At 50.9% G+C, this 16,052-nt stretch overlaps 6 protein-coding genes across 6 annotated transcripts; 2 read left to right on the top strand and 4 right to left on the bottom strand.

Moving 5' to 3' along the window:
- Positions 1-562: 562 nt before the first annotated feature.
- Positions 563-1,507, bottom strand: CGCA056_v002027 (uncharacterized protein; the record flags this gene model as incomplete). The annotated part of the gene is made up of 3 exons (XM_037317286.1): positions 563-1,125; positions 1,182-1,353; positions 1,409-1,507. The coding sequence occupies 3 exons, from the start codon at positions 1,505-1,507 to the stop codon at positions 563-565; spliced, it is 834 nt and encodes a 277-aa protein (XP_037183548.1).
- A 418-nt stretch (positions 1,508-1,925) lies between these two features.
- Positions 1,926-3,338, bottom strand: SMP1 (Subtilisin-like proteinase Mp1; the record flags this gene model as incomplete). Its single annotated transcript, XM_037317287.1, has 5 exons — positions 1,926-1,928; positions 1,980-2,416; positions 2,468-2,567; positions 2,620-2,994; positions 3,048-3,338. The coding sequence occupies 5 exons, from the start codon at positions 3,336-3,338 to the stop codon at positions 1,926-1,928; spliced, it is 1,206 nt and encodes a 401-aa protein (XP_037182589.1).
- A 496-nt stretch (positions 3,339-3,834) lies between these two features.
- Positions 3,835-5,587, bottom strand: GIT1-1 (Glycerophosphoinositol permease 1; the record flags this gene model as incomplete). The annotated part of the gene is made up of 4 exons (XM_037317288.1): positions 3,835-4,089; positions 4,146-4,251; positions 4,315-5,289; positions 5,367-5,587. 4 exons carry the CDS (start codon positions 5,585-5,587, stop codon positions 3,835-3,837), a joined length of 1,557 nt encoding a protein of 518 aa, XP_037182588.1.
- A 638-nt stretch (positions 5,588-6,225) lies between these two features.
- Positions 6,226-7,748, top strand: CGCA056_v002030 (putative peptidase; the record flags this gene model as incomplete). The annotated part of the gene is made up of 3 exons (XM_037317289.1): positions 6,226-6,485; positions 6,542-7,500; positions 7,555-7,748. The coding sequence occupies 3 exons, from the start codon at positions 6,226-6,228 to the stop codon at positions 7,746-7,748; spliced, it is 1,413 nt and encodes a 470-aa protein (XP_037183590.1).
- Positions 7,749-10,531: 2,783 nt separating this feature from the next.
- On the bottom strand, positions 10,532-11,677 carry pdiA-0 (Protein disulfide-isomerase; the record flags this gene model as incomplete). Its single annotated transcript, XM_037317290.1, has 5 exons — positions 10,532-10,885; positions 10,938-11,048; positions 11,146-11,278; positions 11,332-11,520; positions 11,649-11,677. The coding sequence occupies 5 exons, from the start codon at positions 11,675-11,677 to the stop codon at positions 10,532-10,534; spliced, it is 816 nt and encodes a 271-aa protein (XP_037183591.1).
- A 552-nt stretch (positions 11,678-12,229) lies between these two features.
- Positions 12,230-13,071, top strand: P4H10 (putative prolyl 4-hydroxylase 10; the record flags this gene model as incomplete). Its single annotated transcript, XM_037317291.1, has 2 exons — positions 12,230-12,432; positions 12,492-13,071. The coding sequence occupies 2 exons, from the start codon at positions 12,230-12,232 to the stop codon at positions 13,069-13,071; spliced, it is 783 nt and encodes a 260-aa protein (XP_037183592.1).
- Between the last annotated feature and the right edge of the window lie 2,981 nt (positions 13,072-16,052).

Raw genomic sequence — 16,052 nt, forward strand, 5'->3', positions numbered from 1 at the left:
CACATATTGGATATTTGACTAAAATTTGGCATGGAATTTCCTGACATTAACACGAAAGACAGAATTACGATAACAACTTGACGAAAATTTACTATTTGGGTGCAAAATAATAGTTTTATAGCTAGCGCGTTCCAATGCGATCATGAACTCAGGCACTGCGTAGGTACTCGCAAACCGGTTTGCCCCATCTAACAGCGCTTTTATACTTCCACATTCCGGGGCAGTTCCCTTTTCTCAAACCCTCGATTGCATCAGCAAGCGCAGTAGCCATGCCCTCGGCCTTGATTTCGTTCAGGGGGTACAAGTACGTCGTGAATGAAAAGAGAATGCTGTGTGACTTCGGGAGCCGACTCAAAGTTTGCAATTCGCATCGCACAAATGCCTTTGCATGTGTCAGCTGGCTCGTTCTGTCTTCAACTTCACGGATCTTTCTGTATCTACCTTTTCCGCATCGATGTGCTCTTCGGGATCCACCTTATATTCGCCGTGGATGTGGTTCCCCTTCGCATTATACAGACTGGTGTGCGTCTGAATCGTCCACTTTGGTTCCTAATGCGTTAGCTTATACACTTCGAGCACTTTCTGCTTGCGAGTTGGACTTAACATTGACACGCTTGACGCTCTCTCCGGCTTTCAGCTTTGTGAAGAAACGTTCCATGCTTGGTCCTGTTTTTTCATAGGCTGGGACAGTTGTGTGGATTGCGTTCATATGTTGACCAAGTTTTGAGGCAGGATTCCATCCTGATGGGAAGCAGCACATGAATGCCACACACTGATGTCCATCAGGTGTTGGTTTGAGGATGAAAATGTCCTCTTCGATTGACGTGCCCACTGCACGTAGGGCAGCGAGTGTATCCATAGGGGGTTCGACTGAGTACTCATCTCGCGTCACCTCATTCTTAATTATGGCGCCGTTTTCCGCTAGGTCGAATAATGTGGGGTATCGAGTGGGCAGGTACTCCGACATCAGGTAGCTGTAAAGCTCTTGCACCGCATCTCTTCCAGATGGAACGTATCCATGAACTGTCTGGCCGTGTTGATTGATGAGGCTTTTGCGAAGATTTATTCGTTCGAGGTAGTCTTTGTCGATTGTGACCAGGTCGGACGGCGTGTCAGACTGTAGGGCTTCACCCAGAGTTGTCAGAACTGGTCCCACGGACATTCCTATAAAGTACACGAACCCATAGTGATGTGATAAATCGGCTTAAAGGGCCTGAATTTCTTTGGTGATGTGGACGTCCAGTCGAAGTTCTCAAGCCGTTGCAAAGGGGCCTTGGTCGGCACGTTAAGAGCCTGACTCTCGACCTGTCTGATAACTGACTTGGGGCGGTTGAAATGAGGCCATTTCCTAATCTTCGTATTCCATGTCAGTCATGAACGAAGGTGAGAACATAGAGACGAGCCCTACTGCTGAGGAGATTATCCAGGCAAGAATACCAATGGATAGCCCAAGTGCTGCGGCTGGAGCCAGACTGAGATGGGCTTTGAAGTCGTAGTTCAATACCATTGTAGGTTGCGTATAGATTCGGCAAATTTGTTTGTTGGATATCTACATTTACGACTGAGAAAACCATATTCTTGGGGGGTTCGCTACTTTAAATGGGAGTGAAAGAGCTGTAGTTGACCTCTGTGGGAGTGAACCTAGTCACTACAACCCCACATCTCACGCCCCTTCAAGACCGGAGATGCACCCGTGTGACGGCTTATCAAGGCGGGGAAATGGCACGGCAAGACACCCGAAAGTCCTCGAATCCATTCTTGTCTGGGTCCAGACCAGAAAGTTCGGAGTTATAATTGGATTTCCTTCGGTGTTAAAGGAATAGCATGGTCTGGAAGCGCTTGAATTGTCTTTCCCCATGATGCCGGCATGGCAGCGTGGGCTGAGTCGTATGATGCATCATCCCATTACTTTTGCCAAAGATGATTTACTCATGTCTCAGAGACTACTCTGGCCCTCTTTGCTGCAGCCTTGGTTCGACTCCGTTGTATGCGAGCAGATTGGGCGTGTACTCTGGTACTCCATCAATGACGTCTGGCTTGGCCAGCTCCAAGATTCTGGCAGTTACTGCCTCGACAGACTCTAGGCCTCCTTCCAGGCTCTTCAGATATAGCACCAGGCCAGAAACGTGCGGCGAGGCCATAGATGTGCCAGTCAATGCTACGTCCTTTCCTGCCTCTAATGAAAGCGAGTACACGTCAACTCCTGGAGCATACAAGTCGACTTTAGACCCAAAGTTGCTGTAGCTTAGAACGGTGTTGTTTGCAGCGATGGCTGCGACCGTAATAGCACTAACCACCCCTGCTGGAGATATGCGGTTCACATCAACACCGGCGTTGCCGGCAGCGACGACTGATAGAATTCCCTGCTCGGATGCTGCGTGCACCAGGCTATCAAATGCGTAGTTGATTGGGCCGCCTTAATGGGGTCAGCTTTTTCAAACCAATTTTCCAGCTACATATGACTCACCCAGGCTCATGTTGATCACTGACACGGCAGCACGACCAGGGATCGCCGTGATGTTGTTCACAGTCCAAGAGAATCCATCCATAAAGTCCGACATGACACCCTGCAGATGTATGTTAGCCTCAGCGTCTCCGTCGTTCCTTTAAGTTACTTACTCGGCCAGGTGCAATGACTTTGACAGCAATCACACGCGCTTTCTTTGCAACTCCCCATGTCTTCGATGCGATAGTTCCAGCAACATGCGTGCCGTGACCAGTGCTGTCCTCGAAAGGGATGTCCGCAAATACTGTGTATCCTAGTTCGGCCCGCCCTTCAAAGTCGGGATTGTCGACCCAGACACCAGTATCAATCACGTATGCAAACGTACCTTTCCCACCGTTTTCATCATGGAGATACTCAAATCCATCTTTAAGGCTGGCATTTGCATCGATAGGGGCCACTTGTGAGATCGTGCCCAAACCCCAGGTCGCTTGCTGCTGGGACACGACGTCGAACGGATAGATGGAAGTATCTGGCTCCACACGCTCGATCTATGACAGACGTCAAACATAATTCCACAATCGTCTTTTTCGACTCGACGTACCTCGTCATTTGCCTGGATTTCTGTCAAGGTTTCTTCATCGAAGGAACCCGCATAAGCGTGAAAAGAGCCAATGTCAAAGGTCTTTTCAACTCCGACAAGATCACGACGGGATAAATCCCGCTTCTTGTGTACTTCCCGCACCCATTTGAGATGGTTTTCAACGGCAGTCTCGGGTATGTTCGCCTTCAGACTGATGATGTACTTATCCGGAATCGCAAGGTCTTGATCTGCCAGGAGTTGGGCAAGGCCAGAAAGAACACCACTCAAAAGAACACACAGATTGAACCTCATTTTGACACGTTGGGTTTCAAACTTGAAAGAAACTCGCCTTTCCGGGGGGAGATTTTATGTTTTATGCTTTGGCTTTGATCACTCAACAGAAATGGGAATCGCCGGTGACCAGTCCGTTTTCTTGGCTCTCGTATTTTTGGCTCGCTAATCCTCAATAGGTAGGTCAGCAAGGATCATCGCAAGGGGATCTTGACCGAATGGCACCTTGCCATGCCGCTTGACAAGACACAAATCACACAACCAACCGTCATCATGTCAAAGTGCCTCGGTCGCATTTTTCAGGCTTCAGGAAAAGAATCAGATTGGACTTATCAATTGATCAGACACGGATCACACGGGGGATGTCGAGCATCGCCATTGTCAAAGTCTGTCCGAGCAGCAGCAGCAGCAGTAGAAAACTAGCTCCCAGACTCGGTAACTCGTCAGGCTCGGCCAAACAGACCCTTGGGTGACTATTCATCCGATCCGAGGTCTGATGCGACTGAGAATTAGGTTCTCAGGAGGCGGCCTTGTTCATTATGACTCCCGATGGATCTCGAGTAACCTCGTCGCCCCACTGTGCCTCCCAGCCGTTCTCCTGCAGGTATTTTTTCCAAGCCTCATCGTCATCGTTCAGCCGGCGAGACACGTCCGGAATGACAAACAGTGCGATTATGGCACCCAGGACAGCGAATCCTGAGCCAATCAAGAATGCGACTTGGTTTCCTTTCGAGGGATCCGACGTGTAAGAGTTGAGAATGGCCGTGAATACCTTGAACAAGTTAATTTGAGTAAAAGCCACAATCTAGTGGGAAGAGACGAAGTTACCTGTGTCCCAATAGCTGCCCCAGCTTTTGAGAAAGCCGAGATTAGACCCATCATCTGTCCTCTGATGGAGGTTGGAAAACACTCCGAAGCAGTCAAGACAACCGTACTAGACATCATGTCAGTCGAGGTTTTCCCACGAGTCCAGGCGGCCCGCCGATGTCTCGCTTACCTTCCAGGCCCAACTTCGCCCAACGTCAAGAAAATACCGTACAACACGACGAACAATGGGAAGATCTTTTGGATAGGGTTCATCGCTCCACCGAGGACAAATCCAAGGATTGCCTGCAGTGTGAACCCCAAGGCCATTGTCTGACGTCGACCAATCTTGTCGGAGAGATATCCTCCGATGAAGGGACCGGGTACGTAAAAGCAGTTGATCACGACACCCCATCCAAGTGTTTTCACGAGGCTGTCACCGGCGTTGGCTCGAGACATGATGGTAGAGCTGAAAATACCAAAAGGAATGCTGATCCAGTTGTATAGGAACCAGGTCGAAGCGGAGCCGATGAGAGGCCTCCAATATCTTTTCAAAGCCAGCCAGTAAGGAGTGCGCTGCTTACGCATTGCTGACTTGCGGTATGCTGTTGAAACGGCCATGCGCATCCTGAACCAGAAAATGAGAAGCGGGGGTGCCATTCCGAGAGCAAAAGATGTTCGCCAGACGATGTCATACTTAGAAACTTGCTGACCAACACACAGTAAGAGAAGCAGGGGCACCAAAGCGCCCCAGATATATCCCAGACTGCTTGACAAATCCGCCAACATGGCGAACATGAAGCCTCTCCTCTTGCGATACTTGGCGTCTTCGTCTGTGGCTTCGGCTGCACCAGCGCCTGACACGGGATACTCTCCACCAGCACCAACGCCGGCTATACCGCGAGCCACAATCAACATCCAGAACATTCCAGTCGGGTTTGTTCCGCTGGCCGCCGTGGAGAGCGTGATGCCCAGCACCAACAGAACTGTGGTTGCAACGGCGCCGGTCTTTCGTCCAAGTTGGTCAACTACCACGCCAAAAAGCAGCATGCCAACAATCATTCCGATGAGAAACGCATTAGACAGACGCTGGTAGATTGTGTCAGTTAATTCGTCGGGATATAGAATAGCGAGCAGCAGCTCCACATTGCCAATGACGGCGGCATTGCTGTAGAGACAACTGTCAGTTTCGGACGTCAAGAGGGATTAAGACTAGACATGACGAGAGTTCGGAAAGAGTCATACTATCCGTCAGAACCAATCGCCAAGCCAGAGAATAAGACCATAAGCCAGACAGAAACGGTGCTGTAATAGGTCTTCTCAGGCTCCTCCGTCATAATGTCTATCTTTCCTTTCTCCACGTTCGCAGCCGCCTTTGCATCATCGGTTGCAATCTTGTCGCTGCCCGCAAAAGTCGTCGGCAACTTTGCGGGCGCGTCGATGTCGTGTGTTGGTTCGGCGCTCATAGTGCCGGTTCGCTGCAGTTCCACGAGCAAAACATAAGATTGATGGGCAAACCCGGGAGAGAAGAGGGTAACGACAATCCTCTCCAAACTCCGGCGGACCACCCATCCATTTTACTCATTACCGCGGCTCGATATCTCACCCAACCCTCCGGACCGGGTTCCTCAGGTCTTCGGCAAATAACAGGCAGCGATTGCATTCCTATCTGCTGGTCCGGTTCGGCGATGTAACCCGAGGGAAACACGCATGCGTTATCAACACCCTTGCGAATGATACGAGTTGGTTGCTGCAAGTGTTGGTACCTGCTGCGTGGCTGGCGTGACTCGTGTGGGGAACATTCCAAAGCCAGGAAATGATCCGCATCTGCTGCACCCCGGAGAGGGGTTGGTGCGCGAAGTCGGACAGCCCCCGACATCCGACCTCTCGGCAGTTCATCCTCCGTTGTCTCTGCAGTTGCCTGTCATTTTCTCACTCGCGAAAAAATCAGAAAAACACAAATCCATTCGTCAGTTCGACTCGACAAATCTTACAATTGTCTGTTGAAGATACAAAACGACCGATGCCCAATCCAGAGAAGCATCCCAGACGCGCTCCAGCCTTTCCGGCTCCGACGCCGCATCCGAAGGCGAGCCATACCCGAATGGTTCCCCTTGTTGTGACTGCGCTCTTTCTTTTGGCTATCACCTTCTACAAATCTTCTTTATCCCACGTCAGCCAACAAACAGTCTTCCAAAAGGTTCAGCAGTGCGCCATCGACAACTTGAAGTCTGACTTGTCATTTCTCCACTCTGCTGTGCCCATTTCCAGCAACGAGTTCATTGAGCGACGGGATCGTCTCGCCAGGGCCTTAGCCGCTACAGGTGTAGACGCCTTCGTACTTGAACCCGGCTACACTTTTCAGTAAGCTAGTCCGCCCTGTGAATATAGCCTCTCTGTCCGTTCTGACGTTGGAAAAGATACTATGGCAATATTTCCCAGGTTGATTGGGAGCCATGGGAGCCTGAGGAGCGACCGTTTCTGATGTTGGTCTTGCCTCAGACCTCATCATCTGGTGAAGTCACTGCCAAAACAGCCTTTCTGTCCCCCCATTTCGAAGAGGGCCGAGTTCGCATGTTGGGAATTCCTTCTAGAGACGAGGATCTTGACATTGTGATCTGGGAAGAGCACTGGAATCCATACGATACACTACTTAAGTCGCGTCTCTTCGATGGCCACAAGGCCAAAGTCATGGTTGATGAGGAGATGCGTGATTACATCGTCCGTGGTCTGGGCTCCGTCGGATTTGAGACCGTCGGTCTGAACCCGGAAGTGGAGCTTGTGCGACAACAGAAGACTCCTGCAGAAGTAGAGCTGCTCCGCGCCGTCAACACCGGGACCGTGGTTGCGGTTAGGGCAATGCGGCCTTGCCTGGTTCCTGGTCTCACCGAAGATGAGGTAACCGAAATCCTGAACGGTGCTCTTTTGTCCATCGACTTCCAACTCTTCTTCAACATTGTTCTGTTTGAAGAGCACGGAGCCTTACCCCATGGCGGCTTCGTCACTGGCTGGAAGAAGTTGACGACCGAGAGCATGGTTGTCATTGATGTTGGCGCTCACTTTTTGGGTTACAGCTCGGACATCTGTCGCAGTTTCTTCATTGACCCGCCCAAGATAGAAAGCCGCAGCATAATTGGCATGCTCCTGGGACTTCTCAGGAAGTCATCAACAATGCATACCTCTGAAATGACCTCCGAGCTCCGAGCGGAGAAGTTCAAGGTCTGGGACGTTGTGCTGGAAGCACAGACTGCGGCTGCTGCTGCTTTCAAGCCGAACAACACGGCTGCCAGTGTTGACATTGCCGCGCGCACCGTTATTGAGGATGCAGGCTACGGTTACGGTTTTACTCACCGTCTGGGACATGGCATTGGTATCAAAGGTGAGTTTTCGTACCCGCCGCCGAGACCCACGTATGATTGCTAACGTTTCTTAGCCCACGAGTCCCCTTACTTAAATAAGTGGAACAACCAAGTTTTGCTTCAGCCGGGCATGACCTTCACCAATGAGCCAGGCATCTACCTTGAGAACAGGTTTGGTGTAAGACATGAAGACATCTATCTCGTCAAAGAGTCTGGAGAAGCCGAACTACTCACAGGTCGCCGAGCTACAGGACCGTATGATCCGTAGCTTCTGTACGGATCTGAATGAGTAAGGAGGAAGGATATACACTTGAGACTTCCCTGGACAATAGATATTCTCTCCGTATGAGACAGCTCAAAAGCATCAAGTCCTGCCCCTGACTGCGGTGTAGAGAAGAATATCCCAACCCGGTAGAACTCTCCACTCACGAGCGTCGGGTAGACCACCAACCCATATGCCGTTCGATGCTTCTTTGCTATAGGTCTTAACGGCTGTTTTCCTTCAGTGGGACGACGCACTCCACTCTGCTCATTATGATCAATGCGGCATTCTATCCATTCGTCGCTCTCAGCATCGTCTCCACAGAAATCATTTGCCTTGGGCTCTTCGATCGTACTCCCAATGAGGATCAATCGAAGTCTTGAAGCCTCCACCCCCAAAGGAACCATCACGGTATCATTTCGGAGACATTCAAAGTCCAACTGTGCATCGACGGTGGTTTTTCCATCGTATTGAAGCCGTAAAATGCTTTCGTCGCACCACGCCGCCTGTTCCTGTGTCGTCGACATGCTGGATTTAAGAGGAAGCGATTTGGTGGTAATCTCCAATACGCCGTTGGATACCGCACCAAATTGATTGGGCCCGGACGGCGTAGCCTCGAAATGATGCAGATCATACTCTGGCTGACAGCGGGTGTATGAAAACACAGCGTGCTCTCCGACTTGGTATATGGGGAAGGCAACTCCGTCGCACATGTGGGCAAGTCTGGCCCAGCTCCATGAGGGTCCCATGTAAGTCTTGGGGCTCAATAGCCCATCCAGCCAGACTCGGTCATCTGCTGCCTCAGCGCGCATCCATACCAATGCCCGGTGGAGGTCCCCTTTCCAGAGTCCTGCTACATATTTCTCGCAACTTAGATCCTGGAACAGGCGAGCTGTGCCCGCAAATGCTGGTAAAACGTCCGTTCCAACTGTCAGGGTTTTGGTCCGATCCGTGTAAGAGGTGACAAGGCGGGAAGACCATTTATCATAAAGTTCAACGCGGTCATACTCCATATGCTTCGCTGATGGAAATTGAAATGATTCGCTCCCAGCCCAGTGACGGCATTGCTTGGAAACGTGAAATTCGGAGCAAGAGAAATGGACACTGCGCTTCCCAAATAGCAATATTCGTGTTGAAAGCACGTTTTCCTGGAAGTTCCATTCTCTGTCGTCCCAATTACTCTCTGCGACATCATAATCCATTGACCAAGGGTCCAGACAGTGTCCTGTCTCGCGGATGACTGGCTGGTCAGCTGCAAACGAGCCTGTGATGCTGGGATGAAGTCGGGATTGAAAAGGTAGAGTCATCTTTGCTCGCTTCTGCAGAAACCCTTGCCGACAGCTGGCCGACCCTAACGCGCAGACAGTTACGTATGCATTGCGATAAATCTTGTCCATGATGGCGCACTGGATGGCCCAGTCGCTTCCAGCACCCTATTTGATACAGAGTGCGTCGACCCAGAGATATCTCAATCCAAGAGCTCTGGTGACCATTATGGATTCTTGGATTGTAATGGTGAGCTCTGAGAAATCAAAATTCTGAAGCCTTTGGGCCATGTTCGCCGTGGTCAATTTTGCCTGAGCTAAGGCATCTTCTTTCTTTCCCCAACAGTAGGTCAGGGCCGCATATCTTCGGTCAAAGGTTTCGGGTCCCTGCCATATTTCCCTTTTTGGAACAATTTTGAGAGCATAATTGGACACGTCTATGAGTCTGTCGGGAATCAAATGCTCTCGTGCCATGGGATGACAAACTTGTGTATGGTTTTCGCACAAGGAAAGCTTCTCTTCCATCCATTGAACGTATTCAGGATCCAGGTAAGAGATTGGGTCGCCAAGACTGAGCCATGAAGCAGCGGGTTGTGCGCCTAGACTATCTACAAGGCCAGGACATTAGTCTTCCTGCCTTTTCAATGAAGTGTCATGTTCAATAGCTACCCGATGATGTGTAGGTGGGAATCACTCTGCTGGACGTGATTCGAAAATCAACGGAAAGACTTTTTATCAAATCTGTATTACTGGTCAATGTCTAACCATAAGAACTACACCATTTCTTACTTTTGCTGTGGGAGTGAAAGTGGGCATTCATTACTAACGCCCGAAGCCCGCGTCTTGCAGCTCTAGGATACAGGCCCCATGCGTAAGATAACGATGTCTTGACATATCGTTTGATTTCATGCAACTCAAACATTCTGTCCGCACCAATCTCAGTGAGTGCGTCTTTAATCCAACGACAAATTGGGCAATAGAAACTTTGCAGACGAGCATGGAGTTGTTCGAGTGATGGCCAACTGATTTCGAAATGCCAGCCAATCGGAATCTCGAAAGATTCACACTCGCTGTCAAAGTCAAGATACTGTGACCCATCTGCTGCTACTGTTCCATGACTGCCGAGTTGGTCATTGTTGAGAGGGATCGCCTGGCAGTGACTGCAGAGAATCGACATTGGAAGGATCATGTCATACCGGTATTGGTCCATTTTGACAGGCGGTTTGGTCCAAATCTTTCATGGTGACGGAGGGCAAAGATAACTTTTGGCCTTTTGCTCCGAAGCACCAAATGTTTGGATGAGTCAGACGGGAACTGTGCAGTAATTGGTCGCGACGACCTGCCATGCTGACGCCCCCATCTCCTACGAACTTGAGTGGGCGACATGATCTGGTTCTGCCGAGGTTCGCATCGCAACGTATGGCAAACTAGTATGCTGTTATTCGACATCTCGAATTCTGTCTAGTTCGTTGATACTTCCAGCTTAAAATTTGGCTGGAGATATTAAGAGCTGGCAGCTAATGCCTACAATTCATCATGCACACTCTGGACCCCATCCTGCTCTGCCACTGGCGACTGACCATCCCAAGGCTGGACGTTGCCCTCGGAAATATCGACAATGAAACTTTCCACGCTTTTGGTGTCAAGTTTGCCAATGTACGGGAAAATCTGTCCAGTTTGGGGGTTCTGAAGCGCCAATGCTTCAGATACGTCTTTTGGAAGTCCTAGCCCTACTAGCATGTCGGAATACTCGCTAGAGTCCACAGTAACAAAGTTGAGGTACTCCTGAAAGTTTCTTGCGGGCTGTCTGATGTCGCTGGAATACTCTTCCCGTCGCTCGTGGTCAGAGGCAAAGAAGTATACAAGCGATTTGCCAGCCTGGTAGCAGTAAGAGCCCACTCAGATACATGTCTCGACTGTGAAAACTTACACTCAAGTGTTCCATCTCGTTCCTCCGCGTGAGCTGTGCCACGAGAGGTGTGGAGCACTGACGGATGAGCGACTGTAACGCATCAACTGCCGAAAGGTCGTTTGCATTGAACTGGAGGCTGTCAAGATTGTTATGGCAGCTCACGCTAGACGACCACACCAAATGAATATCGGTCATGGTAATGCTTTGCTAAATTGTCAAATCTTACTCGCAGACTGTCGTCGTTATTCGCCAGTCTGGCGACGAGAACAACATTGTCGCTCTTTGAGAAGTCACTTGCAGCATTTTGCGTGACATATGTGATTACTGGACGCGACAATCTCTTCACAAAAGCCGTGATACTGTCGGTAACCTTTAGCCATGAATCCCTCAGATTTCAAAATGGGACAAATACTCTTTAGTCCTGCGGGGCCCGCGGTATCTTTGCATGCTGCCGTCTTTAAGATACAGTCTGATGGCTGGGAAAGACGCTAGATCAGTCTCGTCGCAGAGAGAACGGTCGTGGAGACAGTCGACTGCGATGGCGTTCGGGTGTTCTTGATGAACCTCTGCCCATTGGGGTTCGAGGCTGTCGCTTGCGGCGCTGCAATACGAATCAGTACAATGTGTTCGGCGTCGTCTTCCTGACAATGGCAGGCCATACCTTGAAGGCTAATGTAGATCAGAAAACGGGTTTCTGTAGTAGTTATCAAATCCAAGAGAAGAGCTCACCGCAACGACTGGGACAGGTCAGAACTCATGTTTGGGGCCAGATCAGGGATGATGTGCTCACAAGCAACCAACGTGTCTTGGTTCCTCGTTAAGGCACTGCGAAACTCGTCCGCGGTCGCGAATTTTCAACAATGCACGACTTGTGCAGCGCCTAGCACCAAACCGACTGTGTTCAAAAACATTATAAAAGATTTGGATCCCGTGTCACCTCGTCAATGACTGAGAAGAGAATGAAAAACCAGACGACGTTGAAAAAGAGCTCGGGGGAGCTTTAGGTTCCAACGCGTTCCGGGGGATTACCCCAGTGCTTTGGGGGCCGACGCCCCATAATCGCGCCGTTTTCACCCCTTGAGCCACGAAGATCAGACAAGGAAGCCCCTGAACTAGCCTCCGACTTGCTCAGAGAGTAAAGCCACCAGCCTGTGAACGCCAGCCCCAAAACACATTGAGTTTCATCAGCTCCTCCATCGGATCCGTCATCCGGCTTTAGCTGTTGGCTTGACTGATTGATAAAAGGGATATCGTGAGACTCCCACTCCCGAACACCACTCTCCTTATCCTGATACGTCGAAGTGAGCGAGATGGGGTTCCTAGCAGCAGCAAAAACGTTGGCCCTCGTGGCAGCACTGGCAACCCCAGTTGTCGGACACGAGCAGAAGCCAATGACCAACTACCAATGCACTCATCCACCATACAAGATGCACATCGTCTCGAAATCGCCACTGGTCATTTACATCCCAGATTTCGTTACACCAGCCGAACGAAAACATCTCCTGGAGCTTGGGTGAGTGAACCGAGATATCTATTCCCATGCTTGCCTGCCACCCCGCTGACAATCCATAGAAGCGAGACCTTCACCCACTCCGGCGTCATCGACGCAGCCGGTGGAAAGACAACCCATCAAGTCCGCACCTCGCAGAGCACAGCTCTATGGCGAGATGATGCCGTTCGCTGTATCGAGGACCGTGCCATCGCGTTCCAAGGCTACAGCATGCCCAAGAGTCACATTGAACCCCTGCAACTAGTCAAGTATGGGCAGGGCCAGCGGTATCACTTCCACACCGACTGGTTCACAGATCCCAAGCACACCACGGCATCTCAGGGCGGGAATCGGATGTCGTCCTTCTTTGGATATGTCTCTGTTGTCAACGTGACGGGCGGGGGAACCAACTTCCCCATGTTAGATGCCCCTCACGACGAACGGTGGTGCGAATTTATCGACTGCGACGAGCCTTGGGAGAATGGGGTGACGTTCCGTCCGGTGGAAGGCAATTTTGTGTACTGGGAGAATCTTTTGTGGGATGGCACTGGAGACCAGCGAAATCTGCACGCCGGGCTGCCTGTGACCAGTGGGCAGAAGGTTGGCATGAACATTTGGACGCGACAGGCGCCTCTTAGCAAGGAACTCCGAGGAGAAGAATAACCGCAACCTGGTAAATAACTTCCATTTACCTATGTATCCGTAATGGCAAGGAACCAAAATGTCATTCGTCGGGTAGCGGAGCAGAGTAAGATCATGTAAACAATCATCTCTGGTGAAAATAATAACTTGAACCTGGGGAGACCCCATTTCAAGCGTTGCTAACAGCGGCTCCTACTTTTGCGCTTGCACTTGTATGAAGGTTTCCGTAGTTTGTGTGTTTCAACGGATGTACAGCTTCTACCACATCATCTCATCGGAGATCAGGAAGGAGCGTCTGGCGCGTAGGTAGAAGACACTTTCTGTAGAAATTGTCCACAATGCCCCGGACAAACCTCTGTCAACAAAATCGTCACATAACTGCCTAATATCCCAAGGGAGTCCAAGCGATGACAGCGAGAGCAACATGATAACATGGAGGCCAGGCGGTGCTGTTACCAAAACCAAAAGCGATTGCCGGCTTCAAGCGTAACAATATTGGCCAAGGTGCTGTATTTTAACACACAAGCTGGGAAGATGAGATGAATCTGGCAGCTCAAAACGGGAAGTTTCATGCAGGCGCATCAAGTCAAGCTAGAATTATTTTTCTCATGCGACGAGAGCGGCAATTTGTAGCTTGTTCCCTTCAAACAGTCACAGACATGCAGCTTAAGTAGCTGATGACAGAGTGTTGCGGCCCATGGTGGACCGGCCGGATTCTGAAATGTACATAGTAATAAGGATAGTGGCAGCAGTACGCAAAGGAGCATTGAGTACGAGAGCGGATGAGCATTCTGAATGGCAACGAGTGGCGGGCTCGGGAGATGAGGTAGGACCCGAGTATGATGGCAATGGGGCGGCTTGAAGGCAAATAAAGTGAGATATCCGCGAGGGAATTTCGGGATTGAAACGGATGAATCGGCGTCGAGATTGGGGTCGTAGCCAGGCCGGGTGGCTGCGACGGGACGGCGGCGGCCGACCAGGATGCTGGGTGATGAAGCGGCCGCGGAACCCGACTCAGGCGATGGGGAAACGGGGCCATCTGCATCAAAGACAAGTCTGGTGGACACATTTAAAAGGAGAGAAACGGACGACTGCTCACTGTCTCATCAGTATGGTGACTTGGCAAAAGTCATGAAGGTGGGCTAGGAAGGTGGCTACGCGGGAACTAGGTAGTGGACATGAAAATGTGTCCGACAAGACTAGTCTGTGGTTGACATGCTCTTGGCTTGGGGATTGAAAGAAGAAGAGGTGCTCTTGACATGGACAGCCAGAGATGGCAGAAGATGGCGGAATCCCGCAGCCGAGATGCAAAAATAGGGGGGGGGGGGCGCCTTCCGCCCGGATTTGCGTGGCAAAGCAGGCTGGCGCAGAGCAGCTGAATGTCAGCTGCCAGCTCATGAGGCGGCAGACTGCGAAGCGACCAACTGCTATAAACGAGTTGTCAAGAGTCTGGATTATGTACTGCGTATCCATGATTACTTCTTTTCCAAGGTTTTGGGCGCGAATGAAGACTGGAGTTTAGAGTTGATTGAGACAGGCGCGATGAATCTGTGGCAATTTCGCGGGTGCAGTCAGGATGAGGACGGGCGCATTTTCAGGGGCACTGAAGGCAGTTTCCTTTTCAGCAGGTGCGAACTCACAGAGTGGCGTCATGGTGGAGCGACAGGGACTCACTGCTGCACCTTCAAACCACCTAGTACTCAAGAGGTAACGAGGGAACATGGTTGGCTACCTAGAGGCTAGTACCTAAGCAAGATCATCCATACTAGATGGGGAACTGGGAAAACGGCAGCAGCAGCAACAAGAAGCGAAACGAGAAAGAGAAAGCTAAAAAAGCTTGACTTGACTCGGGGACTTGTCGAGACTCTGTTTTTTCTGGGCTACAGATCAAAAGGAAGTTGGTGCGAGGATACGGCATGGAAACGCAAGGGGGGCACAAAGGAGAGTCAAACGGCGCGGGCTTGGGTTGGGGCTACACGGCGTTGTGTAGCCGTTGGTGAAAGCAATGGAACGCTACAGAGTACACCTGTCGCGAATGCACATGCTCATCTTTTAGATTTTACGCAGTAGATGGAGGGAGGGGGGGTTCATCTGACAGACGGTGCAGCGGCGCGCTTCCCCTCCTGCATCAGTCCCATTGTCCGGTCTGTCAAGTTGAGGCGAATTGCCAGCCTATGTTTATGTTCCCTTACTTTGGGTGCCTGTGTCGTGTCGTATTGGCAGATTGCACCGTACTTGTACACTTTCCATCCATTGCGCCTGCCGTCTCGCCGTCCGTCCGTAATTAACCGAGCTGGCCTTACCGTCGCGAGCCAACCAAACGGCGCCAATCCAGCACAAGCACCGTCGCCCCTGTCGGTACGTACCTAAGGTACCAGGCGAAGGTCACAGTGGTCCTTCTTTTTCCATCGGGGTGCCCACACGCCCACAGTCCACGGTGCAGTGTGGTGGCAGTTTTAGGCCGCCAAGCTTCTCTGTGGCTTGCCCATTGGCCCATCCCGAGCATGGCTGTTTCCCTCCTTGATGCCAAGCGAGAGAAAACCGCATAGGAAGTGCAGGTACTTGAGAGGGTCTCCACTTAAAAGTTAACATTGAATTCAAAGTTTCCCAAGCTCCTTTACCTCCAACACTGTGAGCATTCGTGGTGGGGGTCTCACTCTCACTCACTCTCACGCTCTCTCTCTACAGAGAGTCCTTGAGGCCTACATACTAGTAACGTCCGTGGATCAACCACAGAGCATCGACATCGTCAATTCTTGGCCCCCGGTCCCTGCCTGTTCCCATCAATGCGCGCGCCTGGCTCAACGCGTCAATGTGAAGCTGGATACCTACTGAGGGCCGTTTCGAGGGCAAACAAACCCGAACGGACAGCGGGACCGAAGCATCCAGTACGGTGATATACCTGGGTAGGCAGCTGAAGCTAAACACTAAACCAAAGTATCCTGCCGTTTGGCCCGTCCCCCCCTTCTCAAGTTCTCAAGTTCTCCCTCTACACTCTACAC

The sequence above is a fragment of the Colletotrichum aenigma genome (assembly GCF_013390185.1).
Source record: "Colletotrichum aenigma strain Cg56 chromosome Unknown KSG_Cg56_contig02, whole genome shotgun sequence".
In the NCBI taxonomy this organism is placed as follows: domain Eukaryota; kingdom Fungi; phylum Ascomycota; class Sordariomycetes; order Glomerellales; family Glomerellaceae; genus Colletotrichum; species Colletotrichum aenigma.